The 22,374-nt window shown below is 37.6% G+C and overlaps 1 protein-coding gene across 1 annotated transcript in view; it reads right to left on the bottom strand.

Moving 5' to 3' along the window:
* The window catches only part of LOC104076843 (gamma-aminobutyric acid receptor subunit gamma-3), a gene marked incomplete at its 5' end in the record, with an annotated part of 48,737 nt that overhangs the window by 11,519 nt on the left and 14,844 nt on the right, over positions 1 to 22,374 (bottom strand). The window contains one exon of the mRNA XM_009577854.1: positions 1,801 to 1,953. Coding sequence (XP_009576149.1) covers positions 1,801 to 1,953 — 153 coding nt within the window. The remainder of the gene's footprint in view (positions 1 to 1,800; positions 1,954 to 22,374) is intronic.

Here is a 22,374-nt window from a genome sequence, read left to right as displayed (position 1 = left end):
GGACTGATAGCAGTAATGGCTGGCATATAGCTTCATTACTTAAACAAAGCTGTGGCTAGTGAGGGAGTTACCCTTAGAGGGTATTTTTGGTAATGTATTTCTTCCACCATTCAGTTGAAAGTTACAAAGCTATTGAAGCATTAGAAGTTTTGGGAGGAAAAATGTAACCCGGGCCTTGTGCACCCTGAATAGATGACCGTAAGTTTTTTGTATGAGTGAAGGATTTAGAAAGTGGGATCAAACTTCTGGACAAGTTCAAGAGACTTAGCAGCTAAAAATCTCATTCAGAGTGAATGGACTTCAAAGTCTCTTTAGCACTTCATTTTTATTTTCCCCTTCAGGGCCTTTATGCTAGAAACTACAGCACCCTCAAAATTGCTTAGATTTATTAGTGCAAGAGAGAGACAGACTGAAATAGGACAAATCATTTTGAACAACTGTATAAAGGCTGCGTTGTCAACCAAGGTGTCTTCCTCCTGAGATCAAGTAGAGCACCTCTACATGGTGTTTAAAGGAGCTAACAGAAATGAATTCACATATAAGTAACCATTTCTGGTAAACGCTTAGTAACTTGGATGAAAAAGGATGAGGAGTACTGAGTACCCATGATCAGCTGTTTAGGAGAGTGGGAGACAGAGGTGGTTTGTACTGATGGCCTATCCTATACTGTGGTTTAACGAAGGCTTGACGGCACACAGCAGCACTCAAGAACAGCATGCCTGCTGCAGGCTGCCTTCATGTGTCCTCCAAGGAGGTGTAGCCTGTTCACAGCCCTTGTCCTCCAGTCTTTCCTTGCAGCAGTATCACCCTCTCAAACCTGGGGACTCAGTTGCTGCTACGAATGCTTACCATCTGATTTCAGTCCAAAAAGTCAGGCAGGTCAGTTTTTAATAATTTGTTCTTTCAAATTGAAATGAATTAAAGATTCCAGCCGGTTAACTGGAGACGGTAACAAACTCCAGCAGGAGGAAGCAATGAATAGCTGGGAATGATAATCTCCACGCTTGAAAACAGACATGTAAACCTTGACACAGCCTCCCCTTTTTTAGTAGACTGGTACATTTCTGAACCAGTTAGTGTTGGCAGCCCTGGCAACTACAGTCTGGACTAAAATACTGTTTTTTCTTTAGTTCTGATGTACACCTGTAATTGGCTAGTATATAGCCCTACACCCTTGATGCTAGCAAAACCTGCAAGTTTTCCTATAGACATAAGAATAAACGGTCAGCATTTCTAAGTGTATCCTAAAGCACAATGCCAAAATGCACGCGCTGGTCCTGACATTAATGAGCTGCTGGAAAACCTATACCAGCATAAACCTCCACAATCTATGAAAAATATCTATACACCTAGTGTGGAGCTTAACTTCAAGCACGCAAGCTAGAACACTTTGCATGAGTTAATATTATTATATCCCACAGTTTTCTGTATATATAAGACATATAATGCCCTGTGGGGAAAGTTTCAGAAGGGAAAGAAGCCAGCAGTGCAATTAATTTATTCTTCAGAAATGTCACTAAAATATCATACTGGGAACAAGGAGACAGACATTAATTCTAGAATATTATGCAAAATAGGTGGCAGTGTCATTCCAAAGGGTCAGGGTAGTTTACTTTTAATTACCCTGTTAAAGGCAAAAACCCAGAGGCTTCCGTGATAAGTAGATCTGGGTCTGCAAGATGTGGTAGCAATAATCCAAAGCATATAGCTAGTGGTTTCTTTGAAAGAAAGCTGACATTTTCAAATAATAGTGTAGAAACTACACAAAGAGAGCAGAAAAGGCAGTTATTAACAACTTACCTAATGCTGTTCTTGCTGGTGTGGCATCTTTTTTAATCCAAAAGGATACCCAGGAAAGAACAACTGTTAATATACAGGGAATGTATGTTTGAATAGTAAAGTATCCCATTCTTCTACTTAAGTCGAAGTATATAGTCATGACTACATAATCACCTGCAACAATAGCACAGACAATAAATTGACATTGTGGTGAAATACAGACGATTGTTCATTGAGCTGTTAATTTTTTAAGCTTCATAAAAACACTGCATATGAAATATTTCTTAGTGTTTCGAGAGCATCTGTGCAGCAACGCTCATGTGAAATAGAATTCAAATAAATGTTTCAATTCTAATTTCTTTTAGTTTTAGGTCTGTAGAAATGTTGAACTTTTTGGAAAGGCAGAGGCTCTCACTAATCATTCTGGATGAGTAAATTTTTGAAAGGCATCTTGGCTTTCCAGACTTGATATTTCTGAATAGCTCCATGACCACAAACATAAAGCTACTGCAGCTTCGTAGATGTTAACTATCCTTTTCTCTCAGACAGTCACAGTGATTAACAATAATGAAACCGAACTGAGACGAATTTCTGTACTTCGCTTGAAGTATGTTGCTTCCATTTCAGATGTGAAGAAGAGTTTATATGCCTGAGAACTTTTATGGTGTTTTGTCTGACTACATCAGACTTGACCTAATAAATTATATTGCTTCTTGTTACAAACCTTGACTCTCTAGAATACGATATTTCCAGAAGGCATCATTTGCAATAGGTAGGTAAGTCTGTCCTGTTGCAGCAAACCATCAGAAGACTGAAGAAATTGGTAGCACAGAGGCATTAGTCCCCAAAGGAATGTACAGACAGCTCACCCAATTAAGGGCACAATGGGTTCATTAACAGTTGAGACAAATTAAAGCTTAATCTTCTAGTAACAGAGAGCATATGAACAAAAGCATTTAATACAGTAGATATTTTGACTATAGCTAAATATTACATAGAAAAGAAATTAATTCAGTAAAAATAACTTCCACCCAAAGAACCTCTGTAAGGCCACTGTAAAATGAGTGAACTACCATAAGCTACAAAGTCAAAGGTAAATAAAAATCTGAGGGTGGGGTTTGGGGAGAGGAACTTAGAACAATGAGTCAAAAGGAAAAGTTTCTATGTGTTAAGTACATCGTTTTGGGATAGATGTATTTGGAAAAGGCTGATAAGCCTGTGGTTGCTTTCATGATGCCTCTGTTAGATGAACACATATATTTTCATGAGTACTGTGGCAGTAAAAAGCATGTGACCCCAAGAAGTTGGACAGACATTTCAGAAGCCTTGTGTATCTGGCATAATGGGACAGAGTTTTAGTGAAAGACCTCGCTGTCGTTACAAGTAGGAAGTATTGCAGTACATCATGACATAGTGAGCCTTGTGGGCTGCTCACAGCCTAAGGGTTATTTTCATTCCACTAATCTTCAGCACATTTCTCCGTGCAGGGAATGGCACCAGGGAACAGATGTGGATTAGTAACCATTGGTTCTGCTGGCTTATTTTCAGACTACATCAACTCCCTAATCTGGTTTGCTTCACCGAAGAAAGATTTACAGCACAGCAACTGAGGTAATTTCGCTGAAATGGGAGTAAGGAGTCAGAGGCTTTGTAAACCAGTGCTTCAACTGACAGGAACCAACCAAACAACCGTGGAGAAAAAGTTATGATAATGTTTCAAACATTGTCTGTTAAGGCAGGAGGATGAGCAAAAAAAGGAAATCAAAGACTCTATAGGAAATGTGCCAAGCTTTTACCTTTCCCTTGCTCAGTTATTGTATCTAGAATGGCACGTCTATGGATAAGCTACTTGAGCATGGTATGAAGCAAAGCAATCTGCAGACTTCTCATGTGCACAACGATACACACGATTCAAGTACACACACAGGTCACTTGCTCCTCTGAATAGTATCAGCATACCGTGATACCCAGCACAGCAAATGAGAGTGGGGCTAGATACTGGATAGCAAGATACTGGCTAGTAAGTCAGAGTCCCTGCTTCCAAGCTCTTCTACTGAAATAAACCTGATAAACTGAGAGTGGGAGAAAATTACAGAGCATTTCAACTTTTTTGCAGACAGGAACTGAGGCAGAGATTAAATGATGTAGAGAGTCCATCATCCCATTCAGTCACAAACTGATTCAGTATCTTTCAGGCAGTATTCATTTTACCTGATTTTAGATATCTAGAAGGTAGATTCTACAGACAACCTGCACACTGTGGCCTCCTTTCTATACTCAATGAAGAGGAATTGGTACTTTTAGTATGTGGTTTGTCTAATCTGGTTCACTTTAGAAGGAGGTGAATGTGCCCAAAACATTTCCATTTCTCTCCAGTGATTAAAAAAGAAGAGCAATTGGCTCAGATGTGGACAAAGACATTGTAGACACTTGCAGATGATCCAAGGAGTGAATCACACCCCTTGATTCCATGGTGAAAGCTAAATCAGGCTACTTCTGTAAGGGTGCTAAGGTTGTTTTACCTAAATATAATAACCTTCTTAAGCTTTTAAAGAGTATTTTAGTTATTTTCCTTCTTTGTTTCATGGTTAAACTTGATGCCTTCACCCTTGAGGACATGCACAACTCCTCCTCTGCTTGCTCCTTTGCTGGCTGGCTGGCTGGCTGGCTTCCTTCCTTCTTTCCTTCTTTCCTTGCTTCCTTCCTTCCTTCCTTCCTTCCCTCCCCTGCTCTTTATTACGACAGAACTATTCAACTTCTCTTTATCACAATTAAAAACCTGTCAAGATACCCCTTCTCTGCAGAACATCCTTCCAGCAAGCTAAATAAAGGAACCGTGACTCAGTGGAATTTTACAAGAGGCTGCAAATTTCCAAGTATCCAACAAAGACCCATAGACGCCTAACAAGCATCCAGTGAAAATGAAATCCTAGGACAATGATTGGCTGCATTCATTTATCCACTAACCTGTTTTCTCTTCTGCAATCCATGCAAAAATTCTCACTATGAAGAAGGCAGACCTAGTCATACAGGCAGCAGCTGTGCATACAGACTTATATACTGTACCTTCTGTGCTATACCCTAACTTACGGGAACATGTGTCAGGTAATATACCAAAAGATTAGGAGAACAATTTCGTTCAGTGGAATTAGTGATGCAAAGTGGAAGTAAGAGGAGAATTTGCTGGTTCTCCTACAATACTCTAACCATGATTAGGGAGGACACAGCTTAGAGACAATGAATAATGACAATGCTTAGTGAATCGCCGCTGCTGAAATGCAGAACCTCAACTGGAACCACCAATGTTGTGACTGCTGTCAAAGGCAAGTATGTTTCTGTACATCATGTACTGGATGTAATGTTTTTTTTTTAATAGCTACAGTAAATTACAATTTTCAACTAAATTACTACATCAGTTCTTCTGTCCTCAGCCACATCAACTTCTGCTCAGACTCCTGAATTTTCTCTTTGCATACAGAAAAGCCAGCATGTATGTACTATGTCTACTTTCCTCGATGCACTACTCCAAACTGCATTATTATTATTAACAGTATAGTCTAAATTAGTCCTTCCAGAAGTAATTATTCTCTATGTATCTAAAAGCACTTGTCTGCAGCTTAAAACATGTAACCACGGTGCATATATTTCTGACTTTCTCTATACACAAAATAATTTGTACAAAGAAACTCTCCTCTCTTCTAAAAAACCTGACCTACAATACATTCTATATTTCCTGCAGGCATGAGCAACTCAAAGGAGAGAAAAAGCTTTCAAGCACTCTGCTCAGTGCCTCCTTGCTCCTTCGACAGCCTTCAGAGCTCCACCTGCCATTACTGCCACTGCTAGAGAGGAGCTGGGGTTGATTGTGCGACAAAGCCCTGCAGTGCAGACAAGATGGGAAAAACCTCCTTCCAAACTGCATATCATTAAATCAGTGTACTTGGTTTAAAAGTAATCACATGGTGATTGCCTAGCTAGGGAGCACTGGAATAGCTAATACCAAAAAACTTCACTTTGAAACTCAGAGAGGAATTCCACTTTTTAACGGCTTCAATAATTTCCCAGGAAGGCAAACTAACTTTTAACTGAGCCATCAGACCATCAATTCACTGAAATAATGAAAATTACCTTGAGGCAAAATAGTGGCCGACCAGTTTTCTGTAAATGAGAACAAGAGATGCATCTTGAGGCAGCAAATCTGGAGTAATAGGAATAGTGTAGCAATGCTTCCCATGAAACCAAGATGACTGCTGTCTGTGACCCATAGGACTTATATCAGTTTAACTTTTCAGTTTGAAAGTAGGACACTATTTAGAAAAATAATGATTTTTAAAGGAATAACTGTTGTGGCTTTTAATGAACAATACTAAACTTATCAGCTAAACTTAGAGCGTATTTCCTTTGTCTATTGAAGACTAAGGGCATGGTTGACTGAATTGCTAGAATTTTGCCTACACTGCACCAAGAACAATTCTCTTAAAGGTGAAATGTTTGAGCAGAATGCAATTGGTTATTTTAAGAAAATCTTTTAAAAATACAAAATTATATACTGTAAATCATTCATTTACTCAAACCACACTATACTATCTTATCACACATTTTCATTTATCCTCCCATTATACTCTGAGATTAACAAGAACTACAATCCCAATTATCTTAGAAAAAAGTTAAAGACAGAATGACTTTACAAAGACTGCAATATAAAACTGCAATGCATACACAGAGCAACTTCAGCACGTGAGTGAAGGTTACACGCTAATTGTCCATCACTAGAACTGCAGAATAATGAGGAATGGCAGAGTTTATCCATTTTGTTACAAGAGTTTGATTACAGAAAAAAAGTCCTAGTCATTAGAATGTGGACTCACACAGTGTGTCACAAGTATTTCTTTGTTGATCAATGAGACCACAGAGAACACACTGAGGCATCTTCCTTATTATCTTAATAAATCAAATTTACTTAATAGTGAGCAAACTATGTTTCTAATCTTCAGTGCTTTTCTTGCTTTTTTTTTTTTTTAAATTTTATTTTTATTTGGAAGCCAAAAGAAGACCTTATTTAATCCTCCCATTCACTCTTCGCTTCCTCCCAATCTGTTTTCTATTCTTTGCTTCCCAAAGATCCTTTTTTTCTTTCTTGAACTAGGTTTCTCTGCTTTCTTAGTAAGCTGAAAATTTCCTACCAGTTTTGCCACTGCCTATCAGTCATCCAGGATGATGTCCTTGCATCACAAATGCCTTCATTTACAATTTTTCTCTCTGATATCAGGGTAGAACTGTAATACTTGAAAACAACCACTCCCGTTGTTGAATACATTGGTCAGACAGTTAACAAATAAAACCATTGAAAAAACAAATTTTCATCAAAATCAGTATGTACAGAAGTTTTTGCAAAATGGTCACCACAGAGCTTTTTTTGGAAGTGACGCATGCTATCATGCTAGTTCTGGTGTCAACTGGGGACGTGCAAGTTTCAGGTTCAAGAGGTGGTTTTGGGTTCCAGTTTTTACATAATCTGGAAAGAATATTTCAGCTTAGAATCAGGCAGAAACAGAGACTGTGGTACAAAACCCAACCCTGCCTAACTCAGAGTGGAAATTTTCTTCAAAATCAGACAGAATAGTCATGTGAACTAGGCCTTTTCACATCCAAGGCCATCATCCCAACTCCTCAGAGATATGCCCAGTGGAAGTTCAAGCTATCTTCTTATGAGCATTGCTCAAATGAAAACAAATGGATCAGGATTTCTTAAAGTACACTGCCTATTACTAACACTTCAGCAGCTTGTCTGTCTACAGAGCCGGTATCCCATCCTAACATGACTTTCCTAGATACTTGGTCTCCAGCCAGTCCAGGTATGGAGGAGGTTTGAACTTTGGAAAATCCAAAACTAGGCAAAATGGTAAAAGAAATAGCTGAATGCCCTCACAGGTGGTTATGACTCCAAAAGAAGCTATTATTAAAAGAGAAAAGACAAGGGTGAAAATGGAATTTTCTCTTGAAGAGAAATATAGAAGGAATGGCAGTCATGAAAGTATCATTAAAAACGCCTTTATCTTCTTCAGCTTCTCTATAAACAATGAAGAAATGCTAAGGACTTATTGTAGGCTTATTCTGACTCCTCCAAAATGTGTCAAACAGCATGCATCAACAGTTTTCGCTCCCAGGAGCAATCTTTGCTCCACAGCACTCTAGGACAAATGCTTCCAAGCCAAAAGGAAGAACAAAATGATCGAGGTCATGCTGTCACTTAAGGGCTTGTCTTATATTCCCCTATGCTGCTCTGGCATTTAGGTATCTTCATGGTGATACATAGATAACCAAGATATCATGCTTGGATGGGAGCATGTGTACAGCAGAGAAACATACTTGCACCTCACCCCAAATAAATTGAGCGTTCTTGGGGTGGTAATAGGCACTCATTACATACATAATTTCTGTGTAAGCTGCATGTTTAACCACAGAAGTTTAACCATACAGGTCTTCAGAGGTGTCATTTTTGTATGTTTTGCCATAGTAGCTATCAAATGCCCAGTCACAGGCAAGGGTCTTATATAGTAGATATTAAACAAACAGAGAACAAAAAAGCTTTCTGTGTCCCAAAGATCTCTGTTTTTGAATTAATAATTGCCTTTGGCATTATCAGGGTGTGTCTGTGTGTGTGTATGCATGTGTGTACAAGTACAGTGTAGCCCAGATTTGGCTTTTAGCACTTACACTTGAAAAGCAAACTTTCCAGAAATGCATGCACACCTTGAGTGCCAACTCATTGCTTAAGTTTCCCATAGACAAATTACTATACCAGTATACAGTGAAAAAAAGAAACCCAATGCCAAAAGCATTGTTTGCGCTTGTAGAAATCATGTTCAATTATAAGTATATACATATTCATAAGCATGCATAATAAAAATCAAATATTGACAGATTAGAGTGTGAAAAGCAAAGACAGATCCCAGGCTGTCTGAAGGCAACAAATTTTTTAAGGTCAAGTAAGACCAAGACTTTTTCCTAACTTACCAGAACTGAAAGCCATTAAGTTAGGGTTTTTTTCTTGTGTAATAACAAGAAGAATATATTTTAGGATATTGAGGAACATATTTTTAGAATATTGAGGAACATATTTTTACTTGAAGCTATCAATTTTTTTCACCACCATCAAACAATTTGCATTTATTCTGTTTGTTCTTCCTTAGATAGTGAACTTTCATTTTCTTTGACACAAGCAGCATTTTCAAAAGATTTTTGTAAAATGACAGTTTTGTTAAATGAACTATTGCCTGCTTTTAAAAGTTAATGCCTATGTTTCCAGCACATAAAGTTCTTCATCCTCTGCTTTTGGCATTTAGTATTAAATTTGGAAAACCAATGAATTTGTTCAAAGATATAAATTTTTTCCCAGAATTATTGGCATACATAGGTTGTATACTGGAACTTTTCATGGAGAACTGAAATTAAATAAATAAAAGACCCATTTTTTCAACATTTAAATTAATTGTGTCCCATAGTCTTTTGAAACCTACTAGTCAATATTTCTTGTGCTCTAACCAATTCATTATATGCCATACTGGCACTTTCAAAAACTTTCAAAATGATTCCACCGTAATCATTTCACTGTCTATAGCCGTAGCCCATATCTTTTGTTAAGCGTCTGGAGTGCTTTGAATGTACTCGGGAGATGGATCAACATCCATGAACACAATTGACCTCCAAAATTCAAAATTAACTCTAAAAATACAAGCTTTGCAAAAAAAAAAAAAAAAAAGAAGTGTTTGGTGCCATAATCAAGAATGTTTTCCTTATTTGTATACTTATGTGTTTACATATTTATACAAGCTGTCCTGCCAAATACACCTATTCTTTCTTCCCAGTCCTACTACTGTATAGAATACTCTCCTCCAACAAAACCTATGTGAAGTTATAGCATCTTATTCATCTATATGATATTACGAGCATCAGAATTGCTCTCAGGTTGTTCGGGCCTATTATCTTTAGGCATAATAACATTTTTGTTTTACAACATGAGGTATCATTTTGTATGTTTTTTCAAGTGGGGTACTAATGAAAACAATGGATTTTTAATTTGGCTGTTGTAAGGTACAAGTAATATTGGAAAATCTTCAAAAAAATGCAGTTTCATCAAGCCACATAATGGGAATAAAAATGTATACCATAAGCAAGACTTCAATCCATGATTACCAATTTCTGCCTTAACAGTAGAAAAGTTACCCACATAATCTCCGTTTGCATTTGAGAGAAAATCAATATACAAATGGTGTAGCATGCATGATTCATTACTCACTATTCCTAAGAAGTGATGCTATTTACCATATATAGGTTTTCTTTTGTGCTTGAAGAATAAAAGTGAACAATAGCACATGAAGTAAAAACAATAATAAATTACCATAGCTGCCTATGTCAGTGAAAGTAAATGCAAGATCAGAGTGAAAATGAGTGTCATTTATGTAGGAATCTTTTTTTGAGAGGGTTTATTGATGGGGAGCTGTGCAATGTTTTTTTGAACAGAACATTCTCAATGCACCACAAAGCACCAAATACAGTAGGAGGTCTGAGAATGTACAAAACTAATGACTCTTGCATTCATTTTGCTTTTAATAAGCAACAAATCACGTCTGGGAACCCCCAGGTTTATGTCATCTGTCAATGCTGATCACTTCTCATTTATTTCTAGGACTGAATTTCTTACTCACAAGAGCTGTTGTTTGTAGGAGGAGGCCCCTTTGTATTGAAGTTTGTTATGAAGTCCCACAGGACTGGATTTGGTGAGCTTGTAATTCCAAAATCAGTTGAAATAGTTTTCAATTAGCTATCAAAAAATCCTATTTCAACATTTTCAAATAGAACGCTCTGTTTTTCTTCCTCAGAATTTAATTTTACACATTTAAAAAAAAAAAAAAAAAGCAACATTTTGCTTGACCTGATATTCTTTTTGTTCAGTTAAAATGTTCATGAGTTTGGCCTCACCATTGTGACTGTACTGTGACATTTTTTATATAACCGTGGAATGGGATAACCTGTTTCTTCCTATCCATACTGACATCTAGTCCACCACAACTGTCCCTGACATATGCTTTTGTGGCCCAATTTCCCTTATAATCTTTTGAAAGCTTTAAATAGTATCTCACTGTTGGAAGCCCATCCCCGTTGATCATGTTGCATTCTGAAAGACACTATGGTGATTATCTGGTTGCACTTTCTGCATAGTATGAGATTTTTCTGAAGTAGTCACTGCTGCAAACCTGAAAGTTATGGATAAAGTAGAACATCTTTTAAAAAGACATCCTATCTTCATTTAAAAATTTCCAGCAATAGAGTTACACTGTAACACCTGAAGTTCTTTCAATGCTTAGTTATTCTCACTGTGAAAACAGGTGGGTTTTTCTTAGTCTTCAGTCATCTAGTATCAACTCAGACCTTGCGTCTTAATACATCTTTGCTAGACTGAAGAACCCTTTCAAAGCAGTTCTTTTTTTCTCACACAGGTATTTAGAGATGGTAATCAACCACCCTTTATCCTTCAAGATAAACACTTATGGTCTCTTAACACAAGGAATTATTTCCAGTCTCTAATAAATCTTCTATCTCTATCGTGCACTCCAAAACTTTTCAAAATAACTCTTGAAGTGCAGCCATCAGAACTAGGTTTATTTTAATAGCAGCTGCATAAGCATAACATATAGAGATAATATAAACACCCTTCTTCTAGGGAATAATCTTTCTCTGAATACATATCCAAAATCTGTGCTTGGTATTTTGGCCGTACCTTCAAACAAGGAGTATATTTTAAAATAACTATTAATTGACAAGAAATATCCCAGAGCCTTTAGACTTGCAGCACCCAGAATGGCAGGTCTCCAATTCTGGGAAAGCAAAATCCATAGGCTTCAATCCTAAATACACGCTCCAATCCTGAATACATGTTCTGAAGTACAGAAATGCCTATTGGCAGCTGAATCCAGGCTACAAAGCTATCCAAATTGCTTTCTACCCTGACTCGTATCTATTATTGACCACTCCCTCAGCCTTTGTCACCTATAAACTTAATGAGTCTTAATGTTATGATTGCTTCTCCATCACTAACAAAAAGTATTAAATAGCATCAAGCCAGAAGACACAGCACCTCAACAGAAGGTCCTGATGAATAATGTTTTTTCTAGCTATGTTGTGAATCTTATCAGTAGTCAAAATTTAATAATTTGATGTGTGCCACAATGATTTTCTTATCACTACAGCTTCTTAATCAAAATGTCATACTGCATCAAGCAGATGTCTTACAAGTGTACATTACATCACCAGAAATGTATAAGCTCAGAAAATGGTATTGAGGTAGTTTGACAGGAGTTAGTTTCTATGAATGAATGTTTATTGGTGTTAATTACATTATCTTCTACATTTGTATTAATCTATTCCAGGATCAGCTATTCCATGACTTTGCTCGAGACCAATGCCAGGATGAAAAGCCTGTAATTACTTTGGTCATTTTATTTACAGTTTTTTTAAACTGAGGGGAGGGAAAAAAAAAGAAAAAAAAGTGTTTTATTTCCCCTCAAGTCTTTCTTGAGGACTTGTTACAAATGGGCAGTAGTGATCTCTGGTCAGCTCTTTAAACTATTGTTATCCAGTTATCAAAGGGTATGTTAAGTAAAGAAGGAATTAATGAAGAGATTGTGCTGGGGAAGCGGCTGGCAACATTATAGAACAGAACAGAACAGAACAGAACAGAATAGAATAGAATAGAATAGAATATCTCAGTTGAAAGGGACCTACAACAATCATCTTCATCTGACCAAGTCAAAGCATGTTATTAAGGCCACTGTCCAAATGCCTCTTCAACACTGATAGGCTTGGGGCATCAACCACCTCTCTAGGAAGCCTGTTCCACTGTTTGACCGCCCTCCCAGTTAAGAAATGCTTCCTAATGTCAAGTCTGAATCTCTCCTGGCACAGCTTTGAACCATTCCCATGTGTCCTATCACTGGATCCCAGGGAGAAGAGCTCAGCACCTCCCTCTCCACGTCCCCTCCTCAGGAAGCTGTGGAGAGCAATGAGGTCGCCCCTCGGCCTCCTTTTCTCCAAACTAGACAAACCCAAAGTCCTCAGTGGCTCCCCACAGGACGTGCCTTCCAGCCCTTTCACCAGCTTTGTTGCCCTCCTCTGGACACATTCAAGTACCTTCACATCCTTGTTAAATTCTGTTCTCTATTTTCCACACAGAAAAACAGTAAGTGATTACTTACATTCAAAAAACCTGTAAGAGTTAGTTTATCTTTTACACTCTAACTTTCTATCTCACACCAAATTCCTTCATGCTGGAGACAATGCTTTTTTATTTAAGAAATTGTAAAGGGTAAGGTCGAGAAATTCCAAGGAATGTTAGTATTTGCAGAAGGAGTTTTCTAGCATAGTCTTTCAGATTAAAGCCGTCTGGCACAGCTATTTCTCACTTCACATTATAGCTAGATGTGTTTTGTCTTTCTACAGAGGTATTTGGTAGTCTGTAACAGATGCAAGTTTGCATTCTGTTTGCTCTTTTATGTGGTAGAATAAAGAAAAATATTGATCCATACACATTCACATTTATTTACTTCCAAGACATTTGACAGCTGGAAAAAGGTAATGCCACTTCTGATTGTTATTTTAGCTTCTTCTTTGCCTACTCAAGCTTTTCTAACTGGATTATTATCAGTCTTTCTTACATTCCCAACAATGACTATTTTGTCTCTTTAAATTTCATTGATATCACCTTTTCAAATATATATTCATAAACAAGCCATGACTCTTGCCTTTATTAATTTCCCTAGCTTGTACCTCTGGTATTCATGTAATGTTTTTTCCTTCACATCCCCTAGTGCCTTTGTTGCAATGTGCTGTTAATAAATTAATTTTGTGCTAAATAATTGCTCCCTTTTTTCCTGTTCCTACTAGCCTTCTTTCTTCAGTGTACTGCCCTCCTGGATTATCTAGTCGGTCTGTTCAGTACTTCCCAGTTCCTTTGTGATGAATGAAAAAGCCAGCCTAAATCTTGTCCAAATCCAACTACTTCTCATCTATTCATCTTTATTTATGAGTAGTATTTTTCATTTCTGAACTCCATGCTCAAACTGTCACCTGTTTTTATCAGAAGTATTTTCTTCTTTTAGTTCAATTGGCAATAAACTTGGCTTTAACCTGCCAATAGAGTTAGCTTAAAATTGTTAAAGACATAAAATCAGACATTTAGCCCAAGTCTCTTGATACTACTTTCCTTGCTGTCTTAGGGAATTGCTTTTGCTTATTGATGAATTCTCTTTATCTGATATTCTGCAGTGTGAAATATTTAAATTACAGGAGTGTAACATACACTGATTTTTTAAGGGGGTCCTGTTAAATTACTCACTGACAGAAAAACTACCAGTGCTATCCCTGTTGCAAATGAAGAAATAGAGCTGTTTTCCCCGAGTACCTTTCAGTAGCATCTTTTAAACATTCTCTTCACTCTTGGGCAAGAGCCTACATGTCTTTCTGCATCTTCCCTGTATGATCTGGAAAAGGAAGAGTGACCCCAAAGAACTGCAGAGAGAAGAAAGGACTCCTGTAAAATTCTGAAGAAAGGGATGAGCAAGATAAGTGGTTCAGTGACACGAAGGTGATGTTTCATTCGCAATTCGTAGTTAATTGTAGGACAGAGCAACTATAGTGCAGGAAGATATTGACATTCACAGATGCCAGAAGTTGATTAGTTTTTGGCAAACAAAATTAGTTCAGTGTAATGAAGCCAGACCAAACTATGGATTTATTTTCAACTATGTTAACTTTTTGAAGAGCATATAGTAATATCTTTGATTATTACTTTATAGGTTCCAGTTTTCCTCAACTACAAATACCCGTGCAATTACCTAAAAATGTATGAGTTTTGGGGGGAGTGGAGTGTCCTGCTGTACTTCAACCCATGAATCACCATTAATCGCCTATTCACACGGGTCTGTGTGAAGAGGACTGTACGTCAGATATGCAAATTAAAAGAGAACATGAGACGAATTCTAACTGACTGTAACACTATAAAGTCTTTGAAAATTCAGCAGTTTCAACCAACTGTTTATAAGAGAAGAACAATTTGGGAATGGCTAAATATGGAATAATCTATTCATTTTTTAACTGTTTAATGACTGTGCTGCTCTGGTGGCTGTCTCTCCAGTCTGCACAAAGAAGCATATAGAAGCAAAGAGCAGTGTGTGTGATTTAAGGTTATTTTTTCCCAAATGTCTGTAAAATATTTTTTCCCAAATGTCTGTAAGGGGTTTTCATGCATGTTTGATTGAAAGGGCCAAGTCTGTTTCATTCATGATTCAGCCGCGTGAGAAGGAAACTCAGGAAATTCATAAATAGTTAGGGTCCTATTAAACAGCATACACAGCTTTGAAACCTGACCACATACAGAACAGCCATCACATTTGAGACTTATTTTGCCTAAGAGCTACCTGAGCAACAGTCTACTTTGGGAAAGAAACATAAACAAGTTTTTCATATTTCTCCCCAATAACATTATTGATTTTAGAAACCACCAGACAGACTTGAGAATGAAGTTCCTTATTTACACAGGTTGGTCACAGGTCTCAGCAAGACAATTAACATTCGTGATGCTTAGTAGGCATCAACCTGCGGGGAAGAGTCGGCTCAAGGAAGAAGACTAGTCTTAAGTTTCACTCTGTAAAGGATGCAGTAACCGAGTGTTATGGTTGGATCTGTGCTGACAGCACCTGCTTACTGAACGCTAGCTTTTGACAATTCAACAATTTGCAATACATGCAATGTTTAAGAAGGGCATTAGATTAGACCAGGGTAGAGATTGGCACTGTGTAAATTGGTGCTCAAGGAGTTTCTGTCAACAAAGAGTAAAGTTTGCTGTGTACATTTGTTCCACTAAGAAGTGCTTTCAAAAAAAATCTGAGGAAAGACCAAACATTGTGCCCATTCCTTTTTCTCCTTTTCTTTTTTTTTTTTTCCCTCTTACTGCTCTTTACAAAGAGAGCCTATTCCTGTGTGCAGATTATACCTTATAGAATGAGAAGTGCCTTCTGGAACGGAGTTGCCACTGATCAATTACTGTTCATTTATTGATGACTGACTATGACAAGATGCTCCACGTACAACTTAATACTTTAGGCAAACAGCTTGAGTATTTGGATACTAAAATTAGTTTTCCCTCAGTGTGTTCTTCCTTTGACTACATAATATGAGCCTTGACTACTGATAATTTTATTCCACATTTAGACCTCTGCTGGGCATTACCTCCAATTTGTACCAGGGTGTGCAGTAGACTTGTGTCCTGCTCAGGTAAAAGGCTATTGTGCTAAGCCCCTACATGGCTTAGACCCTGGAATTAGGTTTCTATGGCACTGCCAATGAGTTATGGCAAACTTTGGGTCTTTGTACATAAATAAAATGTTAATGAGATGCTAATGGCAAGTGTAACCTCCTTAAACTGTCAGAAAATGAATAGGAGAGACTGTTAAAAATGAAGTGCTTGGAAGAGCCTGAAGAATCACTTGTGATGCAAGTAGGTTGCTTTTCCATTAATATTTCAGTGTATTTTTAGGACAAGGGCAACAATACTGATATATACCAAACTGAAAATGACAGATCACCTATGAGCACTGCCTTGAGTTTTTATTTTTTTATGTGTAGCCACATTTGGTCAGCATTTCCCAGAGTTTTTAGGGATGCATGGGTCATCTGTAAAAATGTATTCAGAACTGAATTTTAGCAAACAAAACTGCAGCCTTGGAGCTTTTTATTTTCAGAACTTTCAGAAAGATTACCCTAGAAAAAAAGAAGAAAGTTGTTCCACTGGTTAAAGATTTCTTAGTACAATTCGTAACCTGCTTTGATTTAAACTGTTATTTTTGGCAAGTACTGTAATTAATGATTGACATAAATTAATTGCTTTGGCTATTTTGGAAACAGCACATTTAAATAACCACAATACTGAAAAGAAAACCCAAACCAAATCCCTTCTTATTCTGAGAATATCTTCAAATCAATTCAGATATGAAACCTCTAAACATTTCCTCCATGCTTTTCTCCTTGAATCAACCTTGTTCTACCTGGTTTATTTCGGATGGAGCTACCTATCCTCAGGCAGTCTTCATTTCTGTTTCATTCTTTCCTTATTATGACTTTTCCTACTCTAAGCAAAGAGATATATGCTGTTGAGCTCCATCTCAACACACTTTTTTTTTCTCTAGCATACTCCCTCTTAGTCTACGAATTGCTTTGGAAATTATCACTTCAAGAGTTTTCTATATATTGAATTTTAAAGTCAGAAAATGCAATTTGTTCTTTAAAATAATCATTAAACACAGCTTTTTGATGAAGCCAGGGGACTGATGAATAATGCTGTTGTCTAAATACCAGCCAGAGTGACCTATACTCTTGCAAGATAACATACATGTCTCCATCAAAAATGGCAAACATAATTAGTTCCCATGAGCACTCAGAAATATCTTCCTAGTCTCATGATATCTTTCATGATACTGTCCATGAATTATTAATTTTAAGTCATTTTAATCAAGACCTGCATGATTTGATGCAGTAGACAGTATTATAAAAACATTTCTGATACAGTTCCATAGATGTGAAAATCCATAAACATAAAAGATAACTCTTAGGACTGAAGCAATATATGAAGTTAGCAGCTTAAGATTGTAATATTATGATTTGGTTAAACTTGGTATATATATTGTTCCTTGCCATCCCACCCTCTCAACGTTATAGTAATGAACTTCAGCAATAGCTGATATTCTTAGATCTACTCCATCCTCGAATGGATTTCTATACAACCCCATAATAATTCAGATTTGAAAAGAAAAAAGGTGAGGGGGAGGCCAAGACAGTCAGTATTATTCCTTACTACAGACAGGCAATCCTGGATCTGGAGCTTCTAATCTACGATATTTCTAATACAATAAAAGACTTGGATGGATATAAGCAAGGGCAGCTCTAAATCTAAATCTAAAACTAAATCTAAAGCTCTAAATCTGGCATGTTCTCTTTTTAGTTGTTGGCTGTACATCTTTTTCCTTGTAAGACTTTTTTTGAAGAAAAGTGCCATTCTCTTATATTAGCCTGTCCTGCTAAATGGGACTCTTCAGGTTCTCTCGCAGTGATTGTATAGGGTAATTCTTTAAACAGGTTCATGTCAAAACCACCAGACTACAATGCTAAGAGCTGAAACCTTCCTTTTGTTCCCCGTGTTCTGCAAAGGTCTTTCAGTACAGAGCAGTGCGTTGTTAATGCAGATTGCCTTGATTTTCCCTGCAGGAGCCTATCAAGTCTCACAAAGCCTGAAGCCCTGCCAACAGGGAATATTACATTTTTGGCAGTTCCTTCCAGACAGCAATGAATGACAAAAGCCCAAATGGTCAAAGCTTTGTGGTTCTTGCATTTAGAAGGTTGTTTGTTTGTTTGCTTGTTTGTGATAAAATAAGCAGCCTCATTTCTTGATTTTCATCCAAAGTTTTGCTAGATTTAATGGCCTCTATTGAATCTATCCACTTCCCAGTTGAAAAAAGGTTCCTCTGAACATTTTCTTTCCTTACTTTATTTGCAGGCCATCCTGCAGCCCTATGGATACCTGAGCTCAGTGACTGATACTGTCTATGATCGTTTAGCACCCAATTCCAGAAAAGGACAAAACACAGACATTTTGCCATTGGTTCATAAGCATTTTTTTGCCAGTGGAGAATTGGTGAGATCTGAGGGTCTTGGACTCCCTTCCAGGCTCTGAACAGCAATGTAGTCTTTCCACCAAGCTTAATATATTCTGCCTCTCTCCAAAGTCTTTTCTCATTCACAGCTCTGACTTTCCAGCTGTTCTATGCAATCAGCTCCAGCATTTCACCAGCTTCTCATTCCAGTCCCAGCCTCCTCACCCCTGCCATCTCCCTTCTTCCCTGTGCCCCAGTCTTTCCTGCGCTGCATGGCTCCATTTCCAACCACAGAAGTTTTCTTGTCCAACTCCTTCTCTGGTTTTCATTTTCCTCCTCTCACAGGCTTCTAGTCCCATCTTTCCCACTTCGTGTCTCCCTGGGTATTAGCGCTCTTGTCCCAACCAGTTCTAGACCCTGATCCGAGCTTCCAGTTTCTCATCACTTCCCAGCTCTGTCTTCTCTTGGAAACTTTTAAGATTGTTTAATGAATTTGTTAATGAACTGTGAACAGTAATGAGGCAAAATCACCAAATGAGGCATGCTTTTAGGTTAATTAAGTTTGGAGAATAATATGACCTGGAAGAGAGGATTTCTCTCCTCCTGGATCTACAGGGCATTTTTACATTTCTCCTTCAGTGTGATCTCCTGACCAGAGGGAACCTGGACTGGGCCCACAAAATCTTTAAACACAGAATGAGACAAGGTATTTTCCCTGGAAAGCTGTCATGCTGGATTTATTAACTCTAAGGTACAAGCACTTCCTTGTGTGCCTTAACTCACAGGGTGACCTCACACAGGTGGAGTGAGGACATTTTAAACTTAGCTAGCCCTCTTCCTCAAAATGATTTATTTCAATATAAATCTATTTCCACAATTTTGTATTATTGCAACTCTTTCTTGTTTTATTTACGGAGTGAAATCTTTTGGAAGCATAAAACAAAATGTTAAACAGAATATTTAACCGACCAAAACTGCTTAGAATTTAGCTACTTAAATGGACAAGCAGGAGACTGGAATGTATTCTTATAAATGTCAGGGCAGGCCTGTGTATGATTTACATTGTTGGATTACATATTTAAAGCAAAAGGCAGCGGAGGGCTAGATATCTTCTCAACACTTCACTTACCATTAAGTCAGTATTTCATGAAAATATTTCCAGGTGCTTAAGCATTTGCATTATAAGATTATATCAAGTTTTAATGATGTTTGTGTGGCTGAACATATTTGTCAATAAAACTGACGGTTTTTGTTATTAATGTTAAGGTTGTCAACTTAGTAAAAACTCTGAATTGGAAAATCAAAGATGGAAATCATCAGAGAACCTGTAATACTAATGCTTGAGGCTACATTTACATGGAATTGCAGAGGGAGAAAACTGTGTTTTATCATCAATAAAAACAGTATGCATTTAATTCCACAGATACTGCTATAAAGAGGTTTTCCTGGGTTTGGGGTTTTTTTCTCTCTTTTCTTTAAACATATTTAACTGGAACTAGATGCAAATCTCAAAGTTTATATATTGCAGTTGAACAAGTAAATCTTTTCTCTCCCTGTCTCTTCCTTCAGTCTCCAATTATGTAGATCATTTCACGTTCAGTTTTTGCTGTAAAAAAATGGTGTAAATACTTCTATAGTAGGAAGTTAGTACATTTAATCATATATAGTTAGAATGTTCTCTTGCCTTCTTATGAAGTCATATAAACTTTGGTAAAATAATTTTAAATATTACATACTGATTGGCTGTTGTCTTTGCATTCCCTTTAAACTGATGCAAGTTACCACACTAGATTCAAGGGAAGAGAGAACATGTTCCCAATCTCTGTTTCTTCTTGTTTGCCTGATTTTAGTGATCTTCCTATAACATATATCTATCCATAGACCACCTTCCACTAAGGTCCCTAGAAGCAGTATGAACATACAAGACGATCTACCTCTTAAGCAGTTTGACAAATTGATTTTACAGCATGAAAAGCTGTAGGTACCAGAAGACAAAAATTTAAAAAAAAAAAAAAAGAAAAAAAGAAAAAGACGAGGGAAGAAAACCTTTGAAACTTCACTTTCTAATGCAACCCTTTAAAAATAGGTTTGCTTTTCTCTTTTTGATAGAAAGTGATTTAAATATCCAGTGTTGATAACTGGATGTCTCATAATATGAAGTGGTGGGGAACAGGGCAGGCAAGGGGGAAAAACAAAGTACCCCGAGGAAAGCAAATCAGGTTGAAATACTGCTATTTTTATCTGTTGTCAAACTGTGAGTTTGAGTCAGTTCTGATTCAGAAAATCAGTAACCCCATGATCACAGTCCCCCAGCAGAAGAGGACTGGGGACAGGAAAGGTAAACAAGAAAAAGAGAACTTCTACATTGGAAGAGGGAAAGCCTTTCATGATGCATAATACCAGACTGAATCTTAACTCCTCACTAGGATGTCTTCTGATTGCTTTTGGAATAAACCTGGTACACAAATAGGGATCACTAAAGCTACAGTCAATTTCTGGCTTTGTTGACTACTTGCGTTTACGGGCAACTCATTTCACTGTTGCTTCTCACTTTGATGAACAATTCATGATCTTGTGCAAAATTTACTTTGCTCTGCTTTTGTCTATCTTTTCCTTCTACAGCAGAAATTCTCTCTAAGGTAGAGGGAATCTCTTTGTCCATGTCCATAAATCCTTTCAAAGTTAACACAATCCTGTAATTTTGCATTACCTCCAGTGCAAAAGCCACTGAGCTGTTTTTCTCAAGATAAAAATTCACTATGAATCAAAAATGGGTCTAAGAGATTCCGTGTGCTGTGGTTTGCTAAATCATTACCAATAACAGCTTTGTGCACTGTGGAATCAACCCAAGGTGGAGGAAGAAAAGCAGAAGAGAGACAGCCTTGAGATTGAGACTTCAAAACAGAAACAGTCTCATAGACCGCTGTATGCCATGCCACTACTGTGTGAAGCTGCCACTGCAGGAGTAACACCCTTTGTTTCCTGCCCTGCACGTACATATCATGCAACATTATTCATGCTTGCAGTTGAAGGGGTGACAAAAATATTTCAAGTTTCTGTATGGCCCATATATGGCACAAGAGAGCGAGTGCATGACGGTCCAATGCACCATGGATGTTGCACAGGGCAGGGAATCCAGCGGAGATGAGAGTCAGTCTAGAGGGAAAGGAATTGAACTGCTATCCTACAATATGTGGGAATAACAACCATCAGAGCAGGAGGAAATTCAGGCAGGAGAAGGCAACATTCATGAAGATCAATGCTGACCTTAACTCTTATTTGATGTAGCAGATGGCCAAGGGGAATGTACTACCAAGTATGGAAAGAGATCTGCATTGCTGAGTTTGAAGCTGGCAACACTTGACTACCATCACTCTGTTGACTGCAGAGTGCAAGCAGACTGTATCTAGAGAGACAACAGCCACCTATGTGATTCAAAAGGCGACATCTGTTATTCCTGAGGTTCTTGGTTGGCATTACCGTGTGGAAGAGGGACATAAAGGAGAGGGCAGTCTGTTGATCCTGTTGTTCCTGAAATACTGAAATGAATTGATCTTTACAGAGACTTGATTCCTGGGAACTTACTCAATCTCTGCAATTGTCCCTGCTCTCATGAAGATCTGCTAATGATCTGTGAATCCCTCTTTCTCCTTAGAATAGTAGAATTAGGTTTTTACAAAAGGGAATTCTCGACACTGTTGCATTCCAGAACTATTTTCTCATCGTCATATGAATCCTTATTCCAAACACTAATGTTGGGAATCTTTCATTAATAGTTCATTAATGAGCTTTCTTTGACACCTTCCTCAGAGTCCTGGTCCTGCATTGCTCCAGCTCCCTGGATCTCCATGTTGGATTATTTCTGTAGAAAAGTTGCAATAAGCCGTATGTG

This window comes from Fulmarus glacialis, unplaced genomic scaffold (assembly GCF_000690835.1).
Source record: "Fulmarus glacialis isolate BGI_N327 unplaced genomic scaffold, ASM69083v1 scaffold6345, whole genome shotgun sequence".
NCBI classification, from domain to species: domain Eukaryota; kingdom Metazoa; phylum Chordata; class Aves; order Procellariiformes; family Procellariidae; genus Fulmarus; species Fulmarus glacialis.
This window is presented reverse-complemented; position numbering and strand designations above follow the sequence as displayed.